The 18,019-nt window shown below is 48.4% G+C and overlaps 2 protein-coding genes across 4 annotated transcripts in view; one reads left to right on the plus strand and one right to left on the minus strand.

Annotated features, from left to right (window-relative positions):
- Window positions 1-9,837: 9,837 nt before the first annotated feature.
- Window positions 9,838-11,026, minus strand: Tbcc (tubulin folding cofactor C). The gene has a single exon (NM_001108200.3). It carries the CDS (start codon window positions 11,002-11,004, stop codon window positions 9,982-9,984), a length of 1,023 nt encoding a protein of 340 aa, NP_001101670.1. The 5' UTR covers window positions 11,005-11,026; the 3' UTR covers window positions 9,838-9,981.
- A 225-nt stretch (window positions 11,027-11,251) lies between these two features.
- Window positions 11,252-18,019, plus strand: part of Bicral (BICRA like chromatin remodeling complex associated protein) — an 85,100-nt gene continuing 78,332 nt past the window's right edge. Inside the window, exon 1 of one of the 3 annotated variants that reach the window (XM_039083177.2) lies at window positions 11,252-11,295. The gene's annotated coding sequence lies outside the window, so the exon portion shown is untranslated. Of the gene's footprint in view, window positions 11,296-11,327; window positions 11,347-18,019 lie in introns of those variants that run through there. The other 2 variants (XM_008766846.4, XM_039083178.2) reach the window with 2 other exon arrangements.

Consider the following 18,019-nt stretch of genomic DNA (forward strand, 5'->3'; position numbering starts at 1 on the left):
ATCTTGGGCTAGAGAAATGGCTCAGCGGTTAAGAGCACTGGCTGCCCTTCCAGAGGTCCTGAGTTCAATTCCCAGCACCCACATGGTGGCTCACAACCATCTGTAATGGGATGAGATGCCCTTTTCTGGTGTGTCTGAGACAATGACAGTGTACTCACATATATAAAATAAATAAGTCTTTTTTTTTTAAGTAGGGGGAACTCTTGGAGTCTGGCAATGGTGGTGCACACCTTTAACCCTAGAACTCAGGAGGCAGAGGCAGGAGACTCTCTGTGAGTTCAAGGCCAGCTTGGTCTACACAGTGAGCTCCAAGACAGCCAGGGGCTACACAGAGAAACCCTGTATCAAAAAACATAACTAAAAGGTAGAAAAAAATCTCACACACAGCAAGTAGCATACAGGAGATGCACACACACACATTTGCACATTTATACTCATGCACAGCTCACGAAGAGCAGTGCTCACAGAAAGATCCCTGCAGAGCACAGAGCTGACTGAAATTCACTTTTCCTCTTGAGGTTCAAGTGTTGTTGGTGGCCTGAGGTGGGACCCCTTTCCCAATTCTAAGCAAAGAAACAGAGACTGACAGGCCCATGGGTTTGGGTAGACAGGTTCAAGGCCACCCTTGACCATATCTGGCCAGCCTAGACTAGTTAGCTGGAAGTGCTGGCTATTGGCAGGAGAGAAAGCCCACCAGGCATTTGTCTCATGTCAGGGGGTGAGGACGAAATCAGAGTTCGCCATCTTCATTATATATCCGGGCCCTTTTATCAGTCTGTCTCTCAGGGGACTGTCTAACTCCTAGTTCTTTGGAAGCTGAGTCAGTCAACAATCTTGTCATCTCTTTTGGAAATTGTCATTATGATAGGACATGAACAAATGCCCCTTCCCTCAAGGACTTCAGTAACCCAAGCTAGGAAGAAGCAGTTTCTTTCCCTTTTTCATTTCCTCCGAGATCACAGTTAACACTGAAGTCTTCCTCACTTCTTCCCATTGTAAACTAGAATCCTTAGAAGGAGGCTGGTCCTTAGAAGGAAAGACCGATTGACTGATTAGTATGTCAGTGACACGAGGAGGTTGAACTATTGCAGGTCCAGAGCCACATTTTCTTGGACATCATTGGCCCCTTAATAGCCACCCACTGCCTTTCTCTGTCGCTGATTTTTTGTGACCTCGAGGTAAATTCTTTGGTGTGGGTGAACAGAGCCCTGGTTTCCACCAGTCAAAGGTCTCGGAATGCTGACAGCCGACATCCCAGGCCGGTAGCAGTCACTCCTGCTTTGCTGTAACTGGAATCTGACTTTCTCGCTCTCTTACTATAAAAAGTTCAGGAAGTCGCTCCCATGTCAGAACACAGTATTTGAGGAGACCTAACTCTATGTTCCTAGACCACAGGCACTTGGCCTTTTATTCCTTAGAGGCAAGAACTGTTTCTTTTGTCCTCCTGTAGTGATCTCCCTTAGGGTCTTTCCTCTGATGTCTCACCTTATCTCGAGTGCTTCAAGAGAAACAGCACCTTTGCTGAAATCAGGCGCCAGCGGGCCTGACTGGCTCGGAGACCATGGGGTCTAGGAAGTATTGACTGAGTTGGCCTGTGTGGTTCACATTCCCCAGCGGTTTTCCCCTCTGACATCAAGTCTGCTGTACTGAGTGGGCAGTGCACACTACCTGTCTGAAGGTTCCAACAGGAGGATCAAAAGATGGAAACCATCCAGGAAGACATGGTGAGAATCTGTATCTTAAACAAACGTCAAACGAATGGACTAGAGATGGGGCTCTGTGGGGAGAACACTAACCCAGCATGGAGAAATAACCTGGGCTTGATCCTCAGTACTGCACAAACCAGGCGTAAGGGCATGCGGCTCTACTCCCAGCACTCAGGAAGCATCCTTCAATGCTATCCTTGGCTACACAGCAAGTCTGAGGCCAGCCTGAGCTACATGAGACCCTGTCTCAAAGATCTTTAAAAAAAAAAAATGTAGCTACTGGAAAATCTGACAACTTGCCCTCAGAGACAAGCTCCTTCACAGTCCTTGTTTTGTTCCTATTGTCTCAGAATATAAGGAATGACTCTGAGCTGAGCGTGGTGACTCACAACTATGACCTCAGCACTCTTGGGCCAGAGGCAGGCAGATCTCTGTGAGTTCAAGGCCAGTCAGAGCTATGCAGTCTCACACACACACACACACACACACACACACACACACACACGCACACACATTTTAATTTATTAACTTATATTTATATGAGTACACTGTAGCTGTCTTCGGGCACCAGATTTCATTACAGATGGTTGTGAGCCACCATGTGGTTGCTAGGATTTGAACTTAGAACGTCTGGAAGAGCAGCCGGTGTTCTTAATCGCTGAGCCATCTCTCCAGCCCAGTGAGACACTTCTTAAAAGCAAAAAAAAAAAAAAAAAAACAAACAAAAGAAAAACCATTCTGCCAGTAACATAGTTAAGTGGTAGAGCGCTTGCCTAAAGTGTGCTAAGACCCTGGATTCCATCTCTCTTAGTCAAGATTCCATTGCTGTGCAGAGACGCCATGACCAAGGCAACTCTTTTTTTTTTTTTTTTTTTTTTTTTTTCAGAGCTGGGGACCGAACCCAGGGCCTTGCGCTTGCTAGGCAAGCACTCTACCACTGAGCCAAATCCCCAACCCCGGCAACTCTTATAAATAAAGGAGTATATTTAATTGACATGCTCCCACCTTGATGATAATGGACTGAACCTCTGAACCTGTAAGCCAGCCCCAGTTAAATGTTGTCCTTATAAGAGTTGCCTTGGGGTTGGGAATTTAGCTCAGCGGTAGAGCGCTTGCCTAGCGAGCGCATGGCCCTGGGTTCGGTCCCCAGCTCTGAAAAAAAAAAAAGAAAAAAAAAAAGGAAAAAAAAAAAAGAAAGAGTTGCTTTGGTCATGGTGTCTGTTCACAGCAGTCAAACCCTAACTAAGACAGAAGTTGGTGCCAGGGACTGGAGAATTGTTGTGATAGGTCTTTTGTTTGGAGGAATGTGGACTTGGGGACTTTGAATTTGCAAAGCAGTGGAATGTGGACCATTCTAGCAGGAATATGGAAAACATTAGTACCGAGGAGGATTTGGCCTGCAGACCTTACCCAAGAGGTTTCAACGGAGAAGAGTATGTGGCCTAGAGACTTCTTGTGATATCTTGTTGAAGAATATGACTGCTTTTCGCTCTCATCTGAAGAGTCTACCTGAGGCTGAGGCAGAGAGATTTATGTTAATTGCTTTGACAAAGGAAGTCTCAGAAAAGCCCAGCATAGACTTTGTCCTCTGGTTTAGTCTCATGAAGAGAGTTTTGATCAAGCATAGCAAGCTCAAAAAGGGAAAATACAAAAATGTATTGAAGTAATAATAAAGGGGAAGGAAAAGAGAGCTGAATCCTGTGTTCAAGGGTATTAAATGGACTTCAGATCGCCCGGCACGATCCCACCCAGCATAGCTTATGGTTTATGCATTTGCAGTCGAACAAAGGATAGTCATATCATGTTAGGCATTACTGCTGTTGGTCATTGTTTTCATTTGGACTTTTAATCTGGCCTGAACTACAATCCAGAGATGGAGGGCACACCTGTGATCCAGATCTTGAGGCTGGGAGACACAGGCTTTTGATCCAGATCTTGAGACATAGTGGCTATGAAAAGCTTAGGCCCAGGCAAGGTAGTACAAATCTTTAATCCCAGGAGACAGAAGCAAGCGGATCTCTGAGTTCAAGGCTAGCCTGGGACAGAGCAAGCTCCAAGTAAAGAACAGCTTAGGTCCAGGCAGCGTCATGGTGCACACCTTTAATCTGGACAAATGAGGTCTACATAAGGACAGTGGAAGAGGGAAGACTCTGTTCTTCACCTGCTTGCACTTGCTTGCCAGCACATCTGTTGGCACCTACTTCTTCAGGATTCCAGCTCATACAGAAAGGCAGCTGGAACACTCAGCCTCCTGGGACCGAGCAGCCTCCCAGTCACAGCTGCCCACCGCTGGGTTAACTGCACTGCAGACTGTAAATCATCCTTAGTACTGCCCAAAGTGTGTGTGTCAGAGAGAGAGTGTGTGTGTGTGTACACATTGTGCTTCATTTACAGAGACTGAGAAAAACCCCAGAGGAAGTGACATTTGAGTTATACAAAACTTTGGCCAGTGTACACAGACCCACCCAAACTGTGTGGAATCTGATGAAACAGAGCCCAGGAAGTTTGGAAGAAAAATGTTTGTGACCAAACAGTCTTCCATTTGCTTCTCTAGAGCCTGTCTTCATTTTTCCCACCCTGACCAGTGTCCTGGAGGTTGATTAATGTATGGCTGTACCAACAGTCTACACTGCTCTGACACGTCCAGTTGGGTTCAGCCAGTGACGGGCAATAGGAGACTCAGTACCCACGTGGGACTGGCCCCCAGTTGCCTCCACTCTCAGGGTTGGTTGTGTTCTTCCGCTGAAACCTACAATGCTTGAACGGTGTCCCTCTCGTCCAGTACCAGCTTCAGCCCTAGGGAAGGTCAGGTCTCCGGCCATCTCATTGCTTTTCCTAAACTCTGCTGCACCTCTGTAAACGGCTCCTATGTTAAGCTCTTCACGGACTGCCCTGAGTTTCTTCATGAGCCCTCTGTCTCCCACCAGGTCCCTGACTAGTGCCGTGTGTGTGTGTGTGTGTGTGTGTGTGTGTGTGTGTGTGTGTGTGTGTGTGTGTTTGTGTGTGATGACTGTGAGTTCAGATGAGTGTGCCACGTCTGAGGAAGTGGTACAACTAGAGGAACAGCTGAAGGGAAGGCTTCTCTTCGCTGACCAGGAGCCAGTCCCGGGGAGAAGGGGAGCCTAGGAGAGGTGTAGACCAAGAGAGACATACTTTAAAAAGACCAGTTTGGTGGCAGCATACAAAATGGTTTAAACAACGGAGAAGGGGAGACAATTATAGTTAGACTATAAGAAGATAACAGTTGGGGTTGGGGATTTAGCTCAGTGGTAGAGCGCTTGCCTAGCAAGCGCAAGGCCCTGGGTTCGGTCCCCAGCTCCGAAAAAAAGAAAAAAAAAAAAAAAAAGAAGATAACAGTTGTTATCAAACTGGCAGAGATCCAGAGCTGAACCAGTTCGCAGCTGGCTGTGTCAGAGACGGGAAGACAGCACTCAGAGCAACTGTGAATTAACAAACCTCTTAGGAACACCACCGATGTCAACCTCCTGGACGCTCATAGCCAGTCCAGGCAGGGATTTCAGTCCTAGGTCTTGGCCTACGGCTAGAATGGCACATCGCTGAGTCATCTCTACACAAAGATATTCCCTGATAACTTTTCTGAGACCAGAGTTTCTCTGTGTAGCCCTGGGTGTCCTGGAACTTGCTCTGTGGACCAGGCTGGCCTCCAACTCAGATCAGCCTGCCTCTGCCTAAGAGTGCTGGTCACACACAGCTTATGGACTTTAATGTTCCTTAGATGGTGATTAAGTGAATCATAGGTTCCCTGTGTGAACACTGGTTAAAGAACAAGATGTCACTTGCTGTTTAATGTACCCATTGGGAAGGGACAGGATAGTATACATGCTTCTATTGGGAGGAAGAAAAGGGTATTCAGAATAATGTTTATAATGTATAGACAGGAAAAAAACTGGTACTGAAAGTGACTTGTCCTCAAACACACAAAGGCCCAGGGTCAAGCAGGAAGGGAAACTGATTGTATACTAATCCTCTTGTATTCCCTTCCCCCTTTTCCTGTATGTATATGGGCATTTTTTCCTGCCAGTGGGCCTGTGCACACTTACAGGCAGTGCCCAGGGAGGCCACAAGAGGAGGTCCATCCGGCCAGCGACTGGAGTGAGGAGGTTGTTAACCGCCATGTGGGTGCTGCGAAGGATGTTGACAGTGAGCTTTGCCCACCGAGTCACAGGTGACATGATGACTTAGGGAGGAACAGAGGGCCCTGACCAGCAGGGAAAACTAAGACAGCCAGCACAGATGACGGTTCAAACGGTCTCTCTGTCTATTACAATGTGCTGCTTTGTGGCCAAGTGAAGGGAAGTTGAGGCAGGGAGATGAAGAGCTCCAGCCTAGCCTGGGCTATGTGCAACCCTGTCTGAAGGACAAATAAACGAAAAACCAAATGATAGATTTCTGAGATCTAAGGGATTTCAAGGCGTTTTATATCTACTTAGGGGATTCGGTGGGAGCTCGCATCTGCCCGCCTGTGTTAAGGCCAGAGGTACATTCCCCTTTTGACCTTTGTTTCTTTGGCTAGGGTCTCTCATGGGACCTGGAGACTGGGGGTTCAGTGACCTTGATTCTCCCGCCGACTCAGGTGAAGCTTGCACAAGTGCTCTCACCACTTGTCAGGTGCAATCTGGTTGTGAACTCGGCTGAGTTTATGCTGCCAGAGCACTGTCGACCTGAATAGATAAGGCAGCTCTGGCTTTCTAGTACACAGTTGGTCTTGCTCTTCCTTTTTTTTTTTTTTTTTGGTTCTTTTTTTCGGAGCTGGGGACTGAACCCAGGGCCTAGCGCTTCCTAGGTAAGCGCTCTACCACTGAGCTAAATCTCCAGCCCGGTCTTGCTCTTTCTTGTATGCTTATGTTTGGCTTTTTTCTATACCACATTTGTCCTTAAATACAACTCTGGTAAAAATGTTCTGGGAAAGGGATTGAGGGCATTATTAGAGAATAGCTCTGATGTCTATAGAAACAAACTGCTCTGGCCCTGGCCATTGAAGCAGTCAACTCAGGCATAAAAGGACAAGGGGTTCTGGATGTGGAAGCTTAATTGTTCTCTGGGAAATTTTAGCCAACTCATGATGATTAAGTTATGCCAGGAAATATTTAAAGCAGGAAATGTTTTGAGAAGCCTGAAGCTTTAGTAGTTAAGAGAAATGAAGATGCCAAGGAAAGGGAACACTGGGCCTGGGTCACTAAGGACACTATGGGATGGTCACAGAAAACACAAGGGACAAGACAGAGGAAGGAATAGCTGGGTGCACTGGACCAGTGAGCAATGGGGAGGCCCCCATGAGGGGAGATCTCTAATAATAGTTTGATCCAGAAATATTATTGGGCAAAATTGGAAGATATATGTATAATAAAAACACAAAAGGGTGGGTAGAAGAGTTTGGACCTCGTGAGGGTTCTGTCGGATTAGTGAACTGAACTTCCTGGAGAGATTTGAGCATACTGACCTGACCCCCCTGGCATTGCCTGCCTAAGGAAATTAGGGTACACGTCCTGTGAGATAGATTCAGGCTTGTGAGGGAGCCTCCTGGGGAGCGGAGGCAGCTGCAAGGGAAACTAATATTGCATATGGGAGAGTTTGAAAAGCACTGTAGAAATAGACATTTGGGGCTGGACAGATGGCTCAGAGGTTAAGAGCACTGGCTGCCCTTCCAGAGGTCCTGAGTTCAATTCCCAGCAACCACATGGTGGCTCACAACCATCTGTAATGGGATCCGATGCCCTCTTCTGGTGTGTCTGAAGACAGCTAGTGTACTCATATAAATAAAATCTTAAAAAAAAAAAAAGGGTTGGGGATTTAGCTCAGTGGTAGAGCGCTTGCCTAGGAAGCGCAAGGCCCTGGGTTAGGTCCCCAGCTCCGAAAAAAAGAAAAAGAAAAAAAAGAGAGAGAGAGAGAGACGTTTGGATGAGCTCAACAGAGCAGAGGAAGAGATTCTGTGAATTAAGACAAGCTGACCTGCTTAGCACCTTTCTGTGCTCACGCTAATGTTGTGACCACAAGTTCATGCCTGGATGACCTGCAACTCAGAGGTTTTCCTGAGAGTCAAAAGTTAGTGTGTAACTTGCTTTTGCAGACACTCAATTGTGACTTTATGTGTGCATTGTGTTTTTTGGTGACATAGTTACATGGGGCTTTTGGGGAAAAAATAATGGGTTTGAGGAAGATGAAAGGCTTTTGATTATATATTATTCTTTAACAAGGAAGTGTGTAGCCAATAAAAGATTGGGGTGCACTCGGAGAAAAGCGTTAAAGCTGCCTCTGAGCTCAGCTTCAGAAGGAGTCACCGGTCGCTTGCACCTGCACCCCTGCCTGAGACTGAGTTTGTGCCGATCCATGAAATGACTGGGGCTGGTCCTCGGCAACCGCTGAGCCACCTCCCAGTCACAGCATTTTCTGTCCTCTTTTCTTTTTTCAAGACAAGATTTCTCTGTGTAGCCCTGGATGGCCTAGAACTAGCTCTGTAGACCAGGCTGGCCTCAAATTCGGAGATCCACATGCCTCTGTCTCCCAAGCACTGGGGTTAGAGTTTCATGCCACCACTGACGGCTCCTGATACTTTACTTTTATTCTTGTTTTTTTTTTTTTTCCTCCCTCTTGCTGGTAATGGAGATCTAATGCCAGAATTTTTCTAAATGTAGTGAAGTTTAGTAGCAAGATCATTAGTGTCCGCCGCTGGTGTTGCTTCCTGCGGTGGCTCAGCCTGTGACTGAATGACCATGACGCACACAATTATTCTACCCATCTCTCCTGTTACCACTAGGAGTGTTTCTTCCTAAGTAACTGACTTCTCCTTAGTAGATGCTGCATACCCTGGAACTATTAGCATTCCCTTTCTTGGCTAGTGGGTAAGGGGAAGAAACTGCTCACTTCCTACTCAGGAATTGTCTCTGTCGTCTGAGGACGCCCAGGCCCCTTCCTTTTGTCACCCTGTCAGATTCCATTTTCCCAAGGAGCTACTTTAAATCCTCTTCTGGAGGCAGAATGAATACTTTTCATACATAAGCGTGTAAAAGTCATGTCAAATATCGTAGTAATCCTTGAGGTATTAAGCCATATTAAAATCTAAAAAATCATGTCCTAAAATTAACTCCCAGGCTAGGTACAGTGATTCGCACGTTTAATCTCAGCACAGAGGGCATCTTTGTGGACAAGTGCCAGAGCTGGGGGCTGCACAGTGAGACCAATCTCAAAAGCAAATCAAACAGAATAAACGTAAATTTTGCAACTGATAATGCTGGACAGTGGTTTTCAGAGTGGAACAAGGTGGTAACAGGGTGTTGGAACAAGAAGACTGGGAAACTTCACTCAGCACGTTGACTCCATTCACAGCTAGCAGCATAACTATGACCCACATTTAATTTGGCCTGTGTTTAGCTTTCCTCCCAACCCCATGCTCAGTGCTCACAATCAGCATGTGTGGTAAAGATGGGGATCCCACTGGGAGTGAAGCCTCAGGCTCCAAATCTAGCATTCGGGAGGTTGAGTGGGAGGATCAGCATGAGTTCAGAGCCTACAGAGTAAGTTCCAGGTTAGCATGGAGCTTACTTTAAAAAAAAAAAAAAAGATGAGTCCTCACCTGATTTCAGATTCCCGCAGCATATCACATGAGCGGTGATCTCATGCCACCAGTGTTCTGATAATAATGTAAGTGTACAAACAATATGTGATTAGGGTGGGTGCAAACACTCAGAGGTCTCAGAGACAGGGGCATCTCTGTGAGTTCCACTTCCAGAGCTGCACAGAGAAACCCTGTATCAACAAGAAAGACGAAAGGAAGGTAGTTGGTACACCTCTTGAGCCCATTCAAAACTTGAGACCTAACACAACACTGGTCCAGAGGTCCAGGAAGGAGTCTTCATAGCCTTGCTGAAAAATACACAGAACAAACCTTTAGTGGGGGGAAAAAATAGCCCTTAATAGAGCTTTTATGGGCTTGCTACTTCCACTTAAACTGTCGGCTAATGGAGTTCTCCTAACATCCTTATTATTTATTGAAGACCTGCTTTATCGCTCTGTGACTAACTGTAAAAGCAGCAAATCCCTCAAAGCTCCTCCATCCTTCCCCTAATTCTTCAAGCTGTCATACTCAAAGGGAGGCAGGAAAACGTCATCAAAGTAGCAAAAACCCATTACTCTGTTATGAAATTTAATAGGACTCACAAGGAGGGGAGTTTCAACAATTTCAAGCCCCTACTACTCCAAACATAAACAGAACAATATCAGGTAAACCGATTGGGATGTCACTGAGCGTGGCCAGTGCTCAGTCCCACTGGATGTCTCGATCCTCCTCAGGAAGAATACTCCAATTTGGGGAGGGCACATTTTGGGCTAGCCAATTGAAATCGTCAACCTGGTTCCAGTTATTTTTGCTCCTATCTAAACCGGAGTCCTGGAAGTCCTTGTCGATCCCAGGGTAGCTCCAGGTGTAAGGAGCAAACTGGATGCCGCTGCAGTCCTCCACGATGGCCCTGCTGGTCACCTGCAAGAAGATGCGGGTGTCTTTGGTAGTGTGTACGCGGAGCTGCTGGCAAGCCACAGCCAGGATGCAATCTCGACAGTCCTCCAGGAACACAGAGGTGGTCACTGGGCCGCAGAGCACCTTGCAGCCTCGGGCCTTTGCCAACCGCAAGGTGTTGGGATTGCCACGCAGTCTGACAGTGCAGTTGGTCAGGTCGCTCAAAAGAATGTCACGCTGGTGCAGCTCCTCCGCTCTCTTCTCCAGATCTTGGGATTCCAGGTTGGAGAAGCCACAGGCCCAGCTGGCCCCGGGAGCTCCCTCCTCCTCGGTCAAGGGAGGAGAAGGGGCCGCCGAGGTGACGGGTGCGGCATCTACCTGGGCAGTCCCGGCAGCATCCTTCTTTCGAGCCTTGAAGGCGAAGCGCTTCTTGGGCTGCAGCTCCTGGCGCCGTTCCGTTAGGACCGACTGCAGCTGCGCCAGCGCCGCCTGGCCCTGCCGCAGGTCGTAGGCAGCGAGGAACAGAACCGAGTCGTTCAAGAGTTTCCGCAGCGCCTGGAGCCGGTTGGCCGCCTCTTCCAGCCGCTCGGCCGACGCCTCGCCCTGCAGCAGCTCCTCCGCTGCCGCGCGCTCCCGGGCGAAGGCGGCGGCGAAGAAGCCGCTCTTCTCCTCCTCCACCTCCTGGTCCTGCCGCTTCTGCTTGCGCCTCTCCACCTCCATCTGTCGCTCCTGCTCGCGCCTCTGAAGTCGCTCGGGTACCAGGCTCAGGTCCCGCGGGGACCCGGCGGCAGCGTCCGCCAGAGCCACCGAGCAGTCCACTCCCTCCATCTTGACTCCAACCTTCCTCCCCCACCGCCTTTCCTCCGAGCGCTCTCCGCAAGGCCTCCCACCAACGCGCGCTGTGATTGGCCGGCTGTGGTGACGTCAGATCCCGCCATATTCTCTTCGCCTATTGGTTTCTTCGCGTTAGAGGGGCGGGGAGGAGGGCGGGGCTGACTGACAGGAGGGGGTGGGGAGACAAAGGTCCTGGTGGATGGGTGGGGTGGGAGGCAGGCGGGTGAAGCTTTTTTTTTTTTTTTTCCTTCTTAAAGGGGCAGGACTTATATCCGGGATTGTGGGGTGAGTTGCAGCAGCGGCAGCTGCACATGTGGGTTTGTTTATAAGAACAAGGTTAGAAACTCGCAGGCCTCCCCCTCCCCCCAGCTCCTCCCTGCTACCCCCTTACAGGCCGGAGATCTGCTGCAGGGTGGTGGGGAGGAATCTGTGCTTGTGGTGTTGTGGGGGACAGGTAGTGCGAGAAAGATGGAGGGGGGGTTATTGCACCTCCCGGGCCGCGCCGGAGGAAGCTGCAGCTGGAACAGCTGGCCAGGGAGCCGCTTGCATGCCTCTGGGTTTTTTTTTTTCTTTCTCTCTTTTTTTTTTTCTTTCCCTTTTCCCTTCCATCACCTTTTTGCTCCACTGGTCCCTGCCGCCCCGGTAACCCTCATCCTTCCTGCCCTCCCCCATCCACTGCAGCTCGGCGCGGCCTGGGGGCGTCTGGGTCCCCGTGGGCAGTTACTGGGGCGGGAAGAAGGCGCGAGGCACCGCTAAGGGAGAGACTTGGTTCCTCGCTGGAGCGGGCTCTGGGGTTCCTGGGGGAGTCTAAAAACAGATTATTTCTTTAATGGCCAATTGCTGCAGTCGGAGGGGGGAGCGGGGGAGGATGACATGCCACCCCCACCGTCTTGCTCCCTGACGCGGTGGCAGCCACTCCCTGCGCAGCTGGCAACCTCTGGCCGCGCGGGGCTAAGACCCCCAGCCCGAGCGCCTCGCCTCTCCCTATAGGGCCGACTGTCTTTAGGAAGGCGATGGGGAAACGGTACATTATTTCTAGAGGTGGTGGGAGGGATTTGTCACCGGAAGTGAACGAGCCTAGCCTAAAGTCCGGACCAACCCGAGGTGCGAGTGGGCAGCCAAGACCGTGCAGTCTCTGGCAGAAGCCCAAGGCGGCGGCCGCGGAGGAGTCGGGTGGCATCCTCGCATGCTGCCTTCAGCCACCGTGCCTTCTAGACTCCGGCGGCCCTCGGTTTCAGCCCCATCTCCACCCTGGTTGTCAACCTCCATTTTTGTTCTTTTAATTGGGATTTAAAAAAAAAAAAAAAACTGCCCAAAATATTCATTTGAAATTTTACCCATATGCCTGCGTTTTCCTGCAGATAAAGATGGGAGGAAATGAAAGCCATTCAATTAAGGTGGAATTAAGACTTGAGTTTCAATCCTCACATCCCATCTGTCTCCTTTCTGAACCATTTAAAAATATATATATATAATATATAATATATATTATATAAACCTCAAGCACAAATACTTGATTGAAGAGAGAGCATTGCACTACTAAATCAAGACAGGTGTCACTGGGTGGCAAATTCTTTCCTAGGTGGAGGGTCGGAGGGGGAAATCACATGTTCTTGTGTTCCTGTGTGTATACCTGATGTAACAGCGCCGGTAGGGGGAGGGGCGGTGGTCACTTATTCAGGCACCATATTTTTGTTAGTTTTGTTTCTTGGGCAAGATAGATGAGGCTCTCGTTTTCTCCTTTTAAAAAGCACTTTTATTTCACAAAATATGAATTTTGGACTACTGAAATATGGCTGATGACGGTTCAGGTTACCTAAAGGAATGTAATAGCTGCTTTCTTTCATGAAGGATAGGTTCTTTTAGATTTATTTATTCGTATTTTATGTATATAGAGGTGTTTTGCGTGCGTTGGTGTATGTGTGCCCACGAGAGTGTGCAGTGTTTGTGGAGACCAGAAGAGGGTGTCAGATCCCTGGAATTGGAGTTAACAGGTGGTTGTGAACTACTGTGTGGGTGCTGGGAGAGGAATCTAGGTCTCATAAAAGAGCACAAGTGCACTTAGCCATCGAGCCATCTCTCCAGATGAAAGATAGATTTGACCTATGAAGATTAAAAGGAGACTGATTTGCTATGGGAAATAGCAACACCCCTGATTGGCTTCGCTTTAGTCTTCCTGTATCAGAGCCTATCCCATTCTAATTAAGAAAGCTGCAGGGTATGGAGGTGCATGCCTTTAATCCCAGGACAGGAGGATCTCTGTGAGTTCAAGGATAACCTGGTCTGCAGATCGAGAACCAGGACACTCAGGGCTACACAAAGAAATGCTTCAACTCCCCCTTTCCCCCCCCCAAAGAAAGTTAGTTGGTAAAAGGTTTCTTGAGCTTGACTGTCAGCTGTGACGAATCTATCAGTGGTTTTAAGTATAAACTGTATGCAAGGTAGAAGTTGGTGTTACCAACCCTTTCAAGATTGCATTTCTGCCTAGGGAGAGCTTTTTGCAGTGTCTGCTTGACTTGAAGGTGCTAAAAATTATCTGTTGTTTAACCTAACGTTTAAGCATTGGAGGACATAGATGGAGGGTCCTGCAATCGACTGTGTGTTGGGGACCTTAAAAAAAAAAAAAAAAAACCAAGTGTGAGGCCTGAGAGAGGTGGCTTTGAGGCAGCCTTGGTGCACTGGGGTGATTGTCGTCCCCAGGCTGGAGTAGGCGGCCAAGGCAGGTGTCAAGCTATGTGTCTGGTTTCTGAGTTAGAAACCACAGGAAGGTTGCTAAATGCTGGCCATTTGCCAGACACATTACACCCTCTTCCTAACATTTGGGGGAGGGCAGTGAGTTGCGAATGCGTCCTTGACAAGATGATCCTGGCTCCTCAAAGGTAAGTACCCACCCTGGTGGAAGGAGAGAGCGGGGAGGCATGCAGAAGGAAGCAGAGGGTTGCAGAAGGCAAGAAGCATTAATTCTGCAGCAGGGGTGGGGTGGGGGGTGCTGGATCTTGCAGACAACTTTCTTTTTTTTTTTTTTTTTTTTTTTTTTTTTTTTTTTTTTTGGTTCTTTTTTTTCGGAGCTGGGGACCGAACCCAGGGCCTTGCGCTTCCTTGGTAAGCGCTCTACCACTGAGCTAAATCCCCAGCCCGCAGACAACTTTCGAAGTGAAAGGACATAGCAGAGCTATGAATTTTAATGTTTTATTTTATTTTATTTACTGGGGGAGGGGGATATAGACACACCACGCCGTGGATGTGGAGGTCAGAGGATACCTTCCAGGAGTTTCTCTTTTTGTATGTTTATGTGGGCTCGGGCTTTAGGTAAACACTTGACCAATTCGGCACTCCGGTCTGTCCAACCTTTAACAATGGTTTGTATATTTTATGGTTCTCTGTGTTGAGCTTGAATTTTTTTTTTTTTGAGCTGAGGACTGAACCCAGGACCTTGCGTTTTTATAATTTTTATGTGCATTGGTGATTTGCAACATGTGCGTCTATGTGAGGGTGTCTTATTCCCTACGACTGGGGTTACAGACAGTTAGGAGCTGCCATGTGGGTGCTGGGAATTGAACCTGGGTCCTCTGGAAGAGCAGCCAGTGTTCTTTTTTTTTTTCCTTTTCTTTTTTTCGGAGCTGGGGACCGAACCCAGGGCCTTAAGCGCTCTACCCCTGAGCTAAATCCCCAACCCCCTTAAAAGTGAGTCTTAAACCAGGCTTTGGTGGTTCGTGCTTGTTGTTGTTGTAAAAATATAAAAATAAAAAGTATTGTTGGTCTTTTCCCCGCTGGGTCTACACCTCGGTGCCCCATGATATCTGCTAGATATCTTGGCGGACACACATCCCAGCCGCACACTTTCCTACACTCAAACCCTCACATAAAAGAACACACAACACAATAATCTTAGATGCAATTGACAAGATATAATTGCCCACTTAAACATACAAAGCCCGGTACCATCCATCCCTTGAGAACATTAATAACAACCTGTAAATACACAGAGCAGAATCTTAACATCACCTGCCATGGCTTCTCACGCTCTCTCTCTTCAGTGTCCTGTCTCTTCCTCTCTTTCCTAGTCTCCTCCTCCTCCTTCAAACTTCTCTTCCGCCCATCCTTCTTTCTCCTCCAATGACAGGCTTCCTTCTCTCCTGTACCTGCCCCTCACCTGTTTTTTTTACAAATTCTATGGGGAGGTGGTTCTGGTGAAGTCATCCGACTTCTGAGTACTGACTAGGTAGCTGTCCTTGGGGCAGTGGAATTAGCATCAAAATACAGATAACTTCAGGGCAAACCACCACAGCTTGTAATCCCAGCACTCAGGAATCTGAAGGGGGAGGGTCAAGAATTCCAGGCCAGCTTAGGGTACACAGCAAGATCCTGTCTTTTAAAGAAGAAAAAGCTTGTGTTTGTAATCATATGCCCTAGGAAATCAGTAAATGGCAAAAGCATTTAAACGAAGGAAGCCTTGGTCTGTTCCTGGACAGCTCTGGACGGAGGCCCCTTGCTGTTCAGTGGGATTTATCAGAGTTGTTGGGCAGATGGCAGACGCCAGCCGAAGCAAGGCAGATCCAAGCCCTGCTTTCTAGTGGTTGATGGCCAAAGGGGGAGACATTCACCTGTTCGCCCCTCGGCAAGCAAGCTAGGAACGCCCCTGGGCTGTGGCTGAGGAGACCTGGTCCTCTCTTATCGGAGAGTAGGCCGGTCTTCCCACCACGAATGCCAACGTTCCTGGCACAGAGACAACGAAAGACAGCTGTGAAGACTTGTCCCGTTCTTTAAAGGGCTCCATCCTTATCTGGAGCATGTGCGGCAGCTGCTCCCCTCGGCCTCCACTCCTGGCTGTCACCTCCCCCTCAACACAATTGTGCCTCAGGCAGAGGCCGCTCAGGTTCCTATCTGCCAGTCAGAACTAACTGTGCTAGGGTGGTGAGATGGCTCCGTGTGGAGAGCACTGACCAAGCAAGCCCGATGGGATGGACCCGCCTTGGATCTCAGAAACCAACGGAACAGAGGAAGGGAAGAAGCCCTCTGACCCTCACACAAGACACACATCAAAAGCAAAAGGAGCTATGCCAGGGAGACCCTGGGGCTGCTAAAGTTACAGAGATGCACACTCAGTGGGGCTGGAGAGGTGGCTCAGTAGAGAGCCTGCCGCTCTTCCAGAGGCTCAGAGTTCATTTTCCAGCACTCTTGTCAGGTGGCCCGTAACCACCTGTGACTCTGGTTCCAGGGGGTCCGATGCTCATTTCTGGCCTGCACTCGAGTGTGTGTGGTGTGTGTGTGTGGTGTGTGTGTGTGTGTGTGTGTGTGTGTGTGTGTGTGTACGTACACATAAATAAAAAACAACAGATATATACCTGGAAGCCAAAAGCTTAGGAAATAATCACACAGATTTAGGACAAGTGTCAGCTGGCAACTCCTTGACTGGGGAGGAGAAAGAGAAGGAATAGAAGCCAGTGAGGTGCTTTGTTCTGTTTTGATTATGTATGTCTGTAGGCCAGAGGGAAAGATTCAGCGGAGAGGAAAAAACCTAGAAGGGAGATAAGACCTAGGCCATCCTCGAAGGCTGGAGGGGGTGAGGCCAGGCACAGGTTCCCTTTGGATGGGAGAAAGGATGCTTCCTGGCTGCAATCAGGTTTGGTTTTAATTCCTTAAATTACTTTTTAAAATGATTTTGCCTGCATTTACGTATGTGCACTACATACGTGCCGTTCCTGCACTAGCCAGAAGAGGGAGTTAGATCCTTTAGAACTGGAGTTACAGATAGCCTTGAGCTTCTGTGTGGATGCTGAGAAAAAAAACCCAGGTCCTCACCAGGAGGCGGTGGTATAGGTGTGTAGTCCCAGCACTCAGGAGGCACAGTCAGGAGGATCCCTGAATTCAAGGCCAGCCTGATCGACATAGTGAGTTCCAGGAAGCCAGGGCTACACAGAGAAACCCTGTCTCAGGGAAAGAAAAAAATATGACTGGGTTCTCTGTGAGAGCAGTGTGTGCTCTTAACCACTGAGACATCTTTCTAGCACTGTGGTGGTTTTTTTTTTTAATTAATTAATTAATTAATCTATTTATTTATTTATTTTGGTTTTGTAGACAGGTTTTCTCTGTTTAGCCCTGGCTGTCCTGGAAATTGCTTTGTAGACCAGGTTGACCTTGAACTCAGGGATCCTCCTGTCTCTGTCTCCTGAGTGTTGGGACTAAAGGTGGACCACCACCTCTTAGCTTTAGTTTTTAAAATTTATGTCTGATGCATGCGTCCGAATGTGTGTTTGTGTGTGCCGTGAGTGTGTGTGGATATTCTTGAAGTGCAGAAAGTGAATTCTGGAAGATCAGCAAATACTCTTAATCGCTGAGCCATCTCTCTAACCCCCACTTTGGTTTTACATTTTGTGCTTGTGTGTGTGTGTGTGTGTGTGTGTGTGTGTGTGTGTGTGTGTGTGTACATGTGGAGGTCAGAGGACATCTTGTAGAAATCAGAAATCAGTTCTTGACTCCCCCATATGGGTTCTGGTTCACCAGTGTCATCTTGTTTTGGGGCCGGTGTTCCAGACAAGAAGCCCAGAGCTTCCAGTTCCTGTCCCCACCTTATACATCACCTTAGGAGTGCCAGAATTACAGATGTGAGCCACCATATCTGGCTTTTTGTGGTCTTCAGGGTTTGAACTCATGTTACCAGTCGTGTATGGCAAGCGCCTTTACCTCCTCGCTGCCCCCCACTCCCACCCCGTAGCTGCTTGTAACGGAAAGTATTCTACCGCTGTGCTTCTCTCGGTTCGGTTCTTTGCTCCCCCTGATCACTACCTCTTGTCTTCTTCACAGACTTCCTCTCCCTTCCTTCATCCGCCAGGCAGAGTTTCACTCTCTGTTCTGTTCTCCCTTCTTATCTGTCTGACTTTCCCATTTCCCGAAGCCCTGTTCACACACTGAGATTTGAATCAAGGCAGTCTGGCTCCCGCATCCAAGCTGCCGCATCGTCTGACCCCGACGCCACATCTAATTGTGCTCCAGCCACAGTCTTCCACAC

Source organism: Rattus norvegicus, chromosome 9, assembly GCF_036323735.1.
Source record: "Rattus norvegicus strain BN/NHsdMcwi chromosome 9, GRCr8, whole genome shotgun sequence".
Taxonomy (NCBI): Eukaryota; Metazoa; Chordata; class Mammalia; order Rodentia; family Muridae; genus Rattus; species Rattus norvegicus.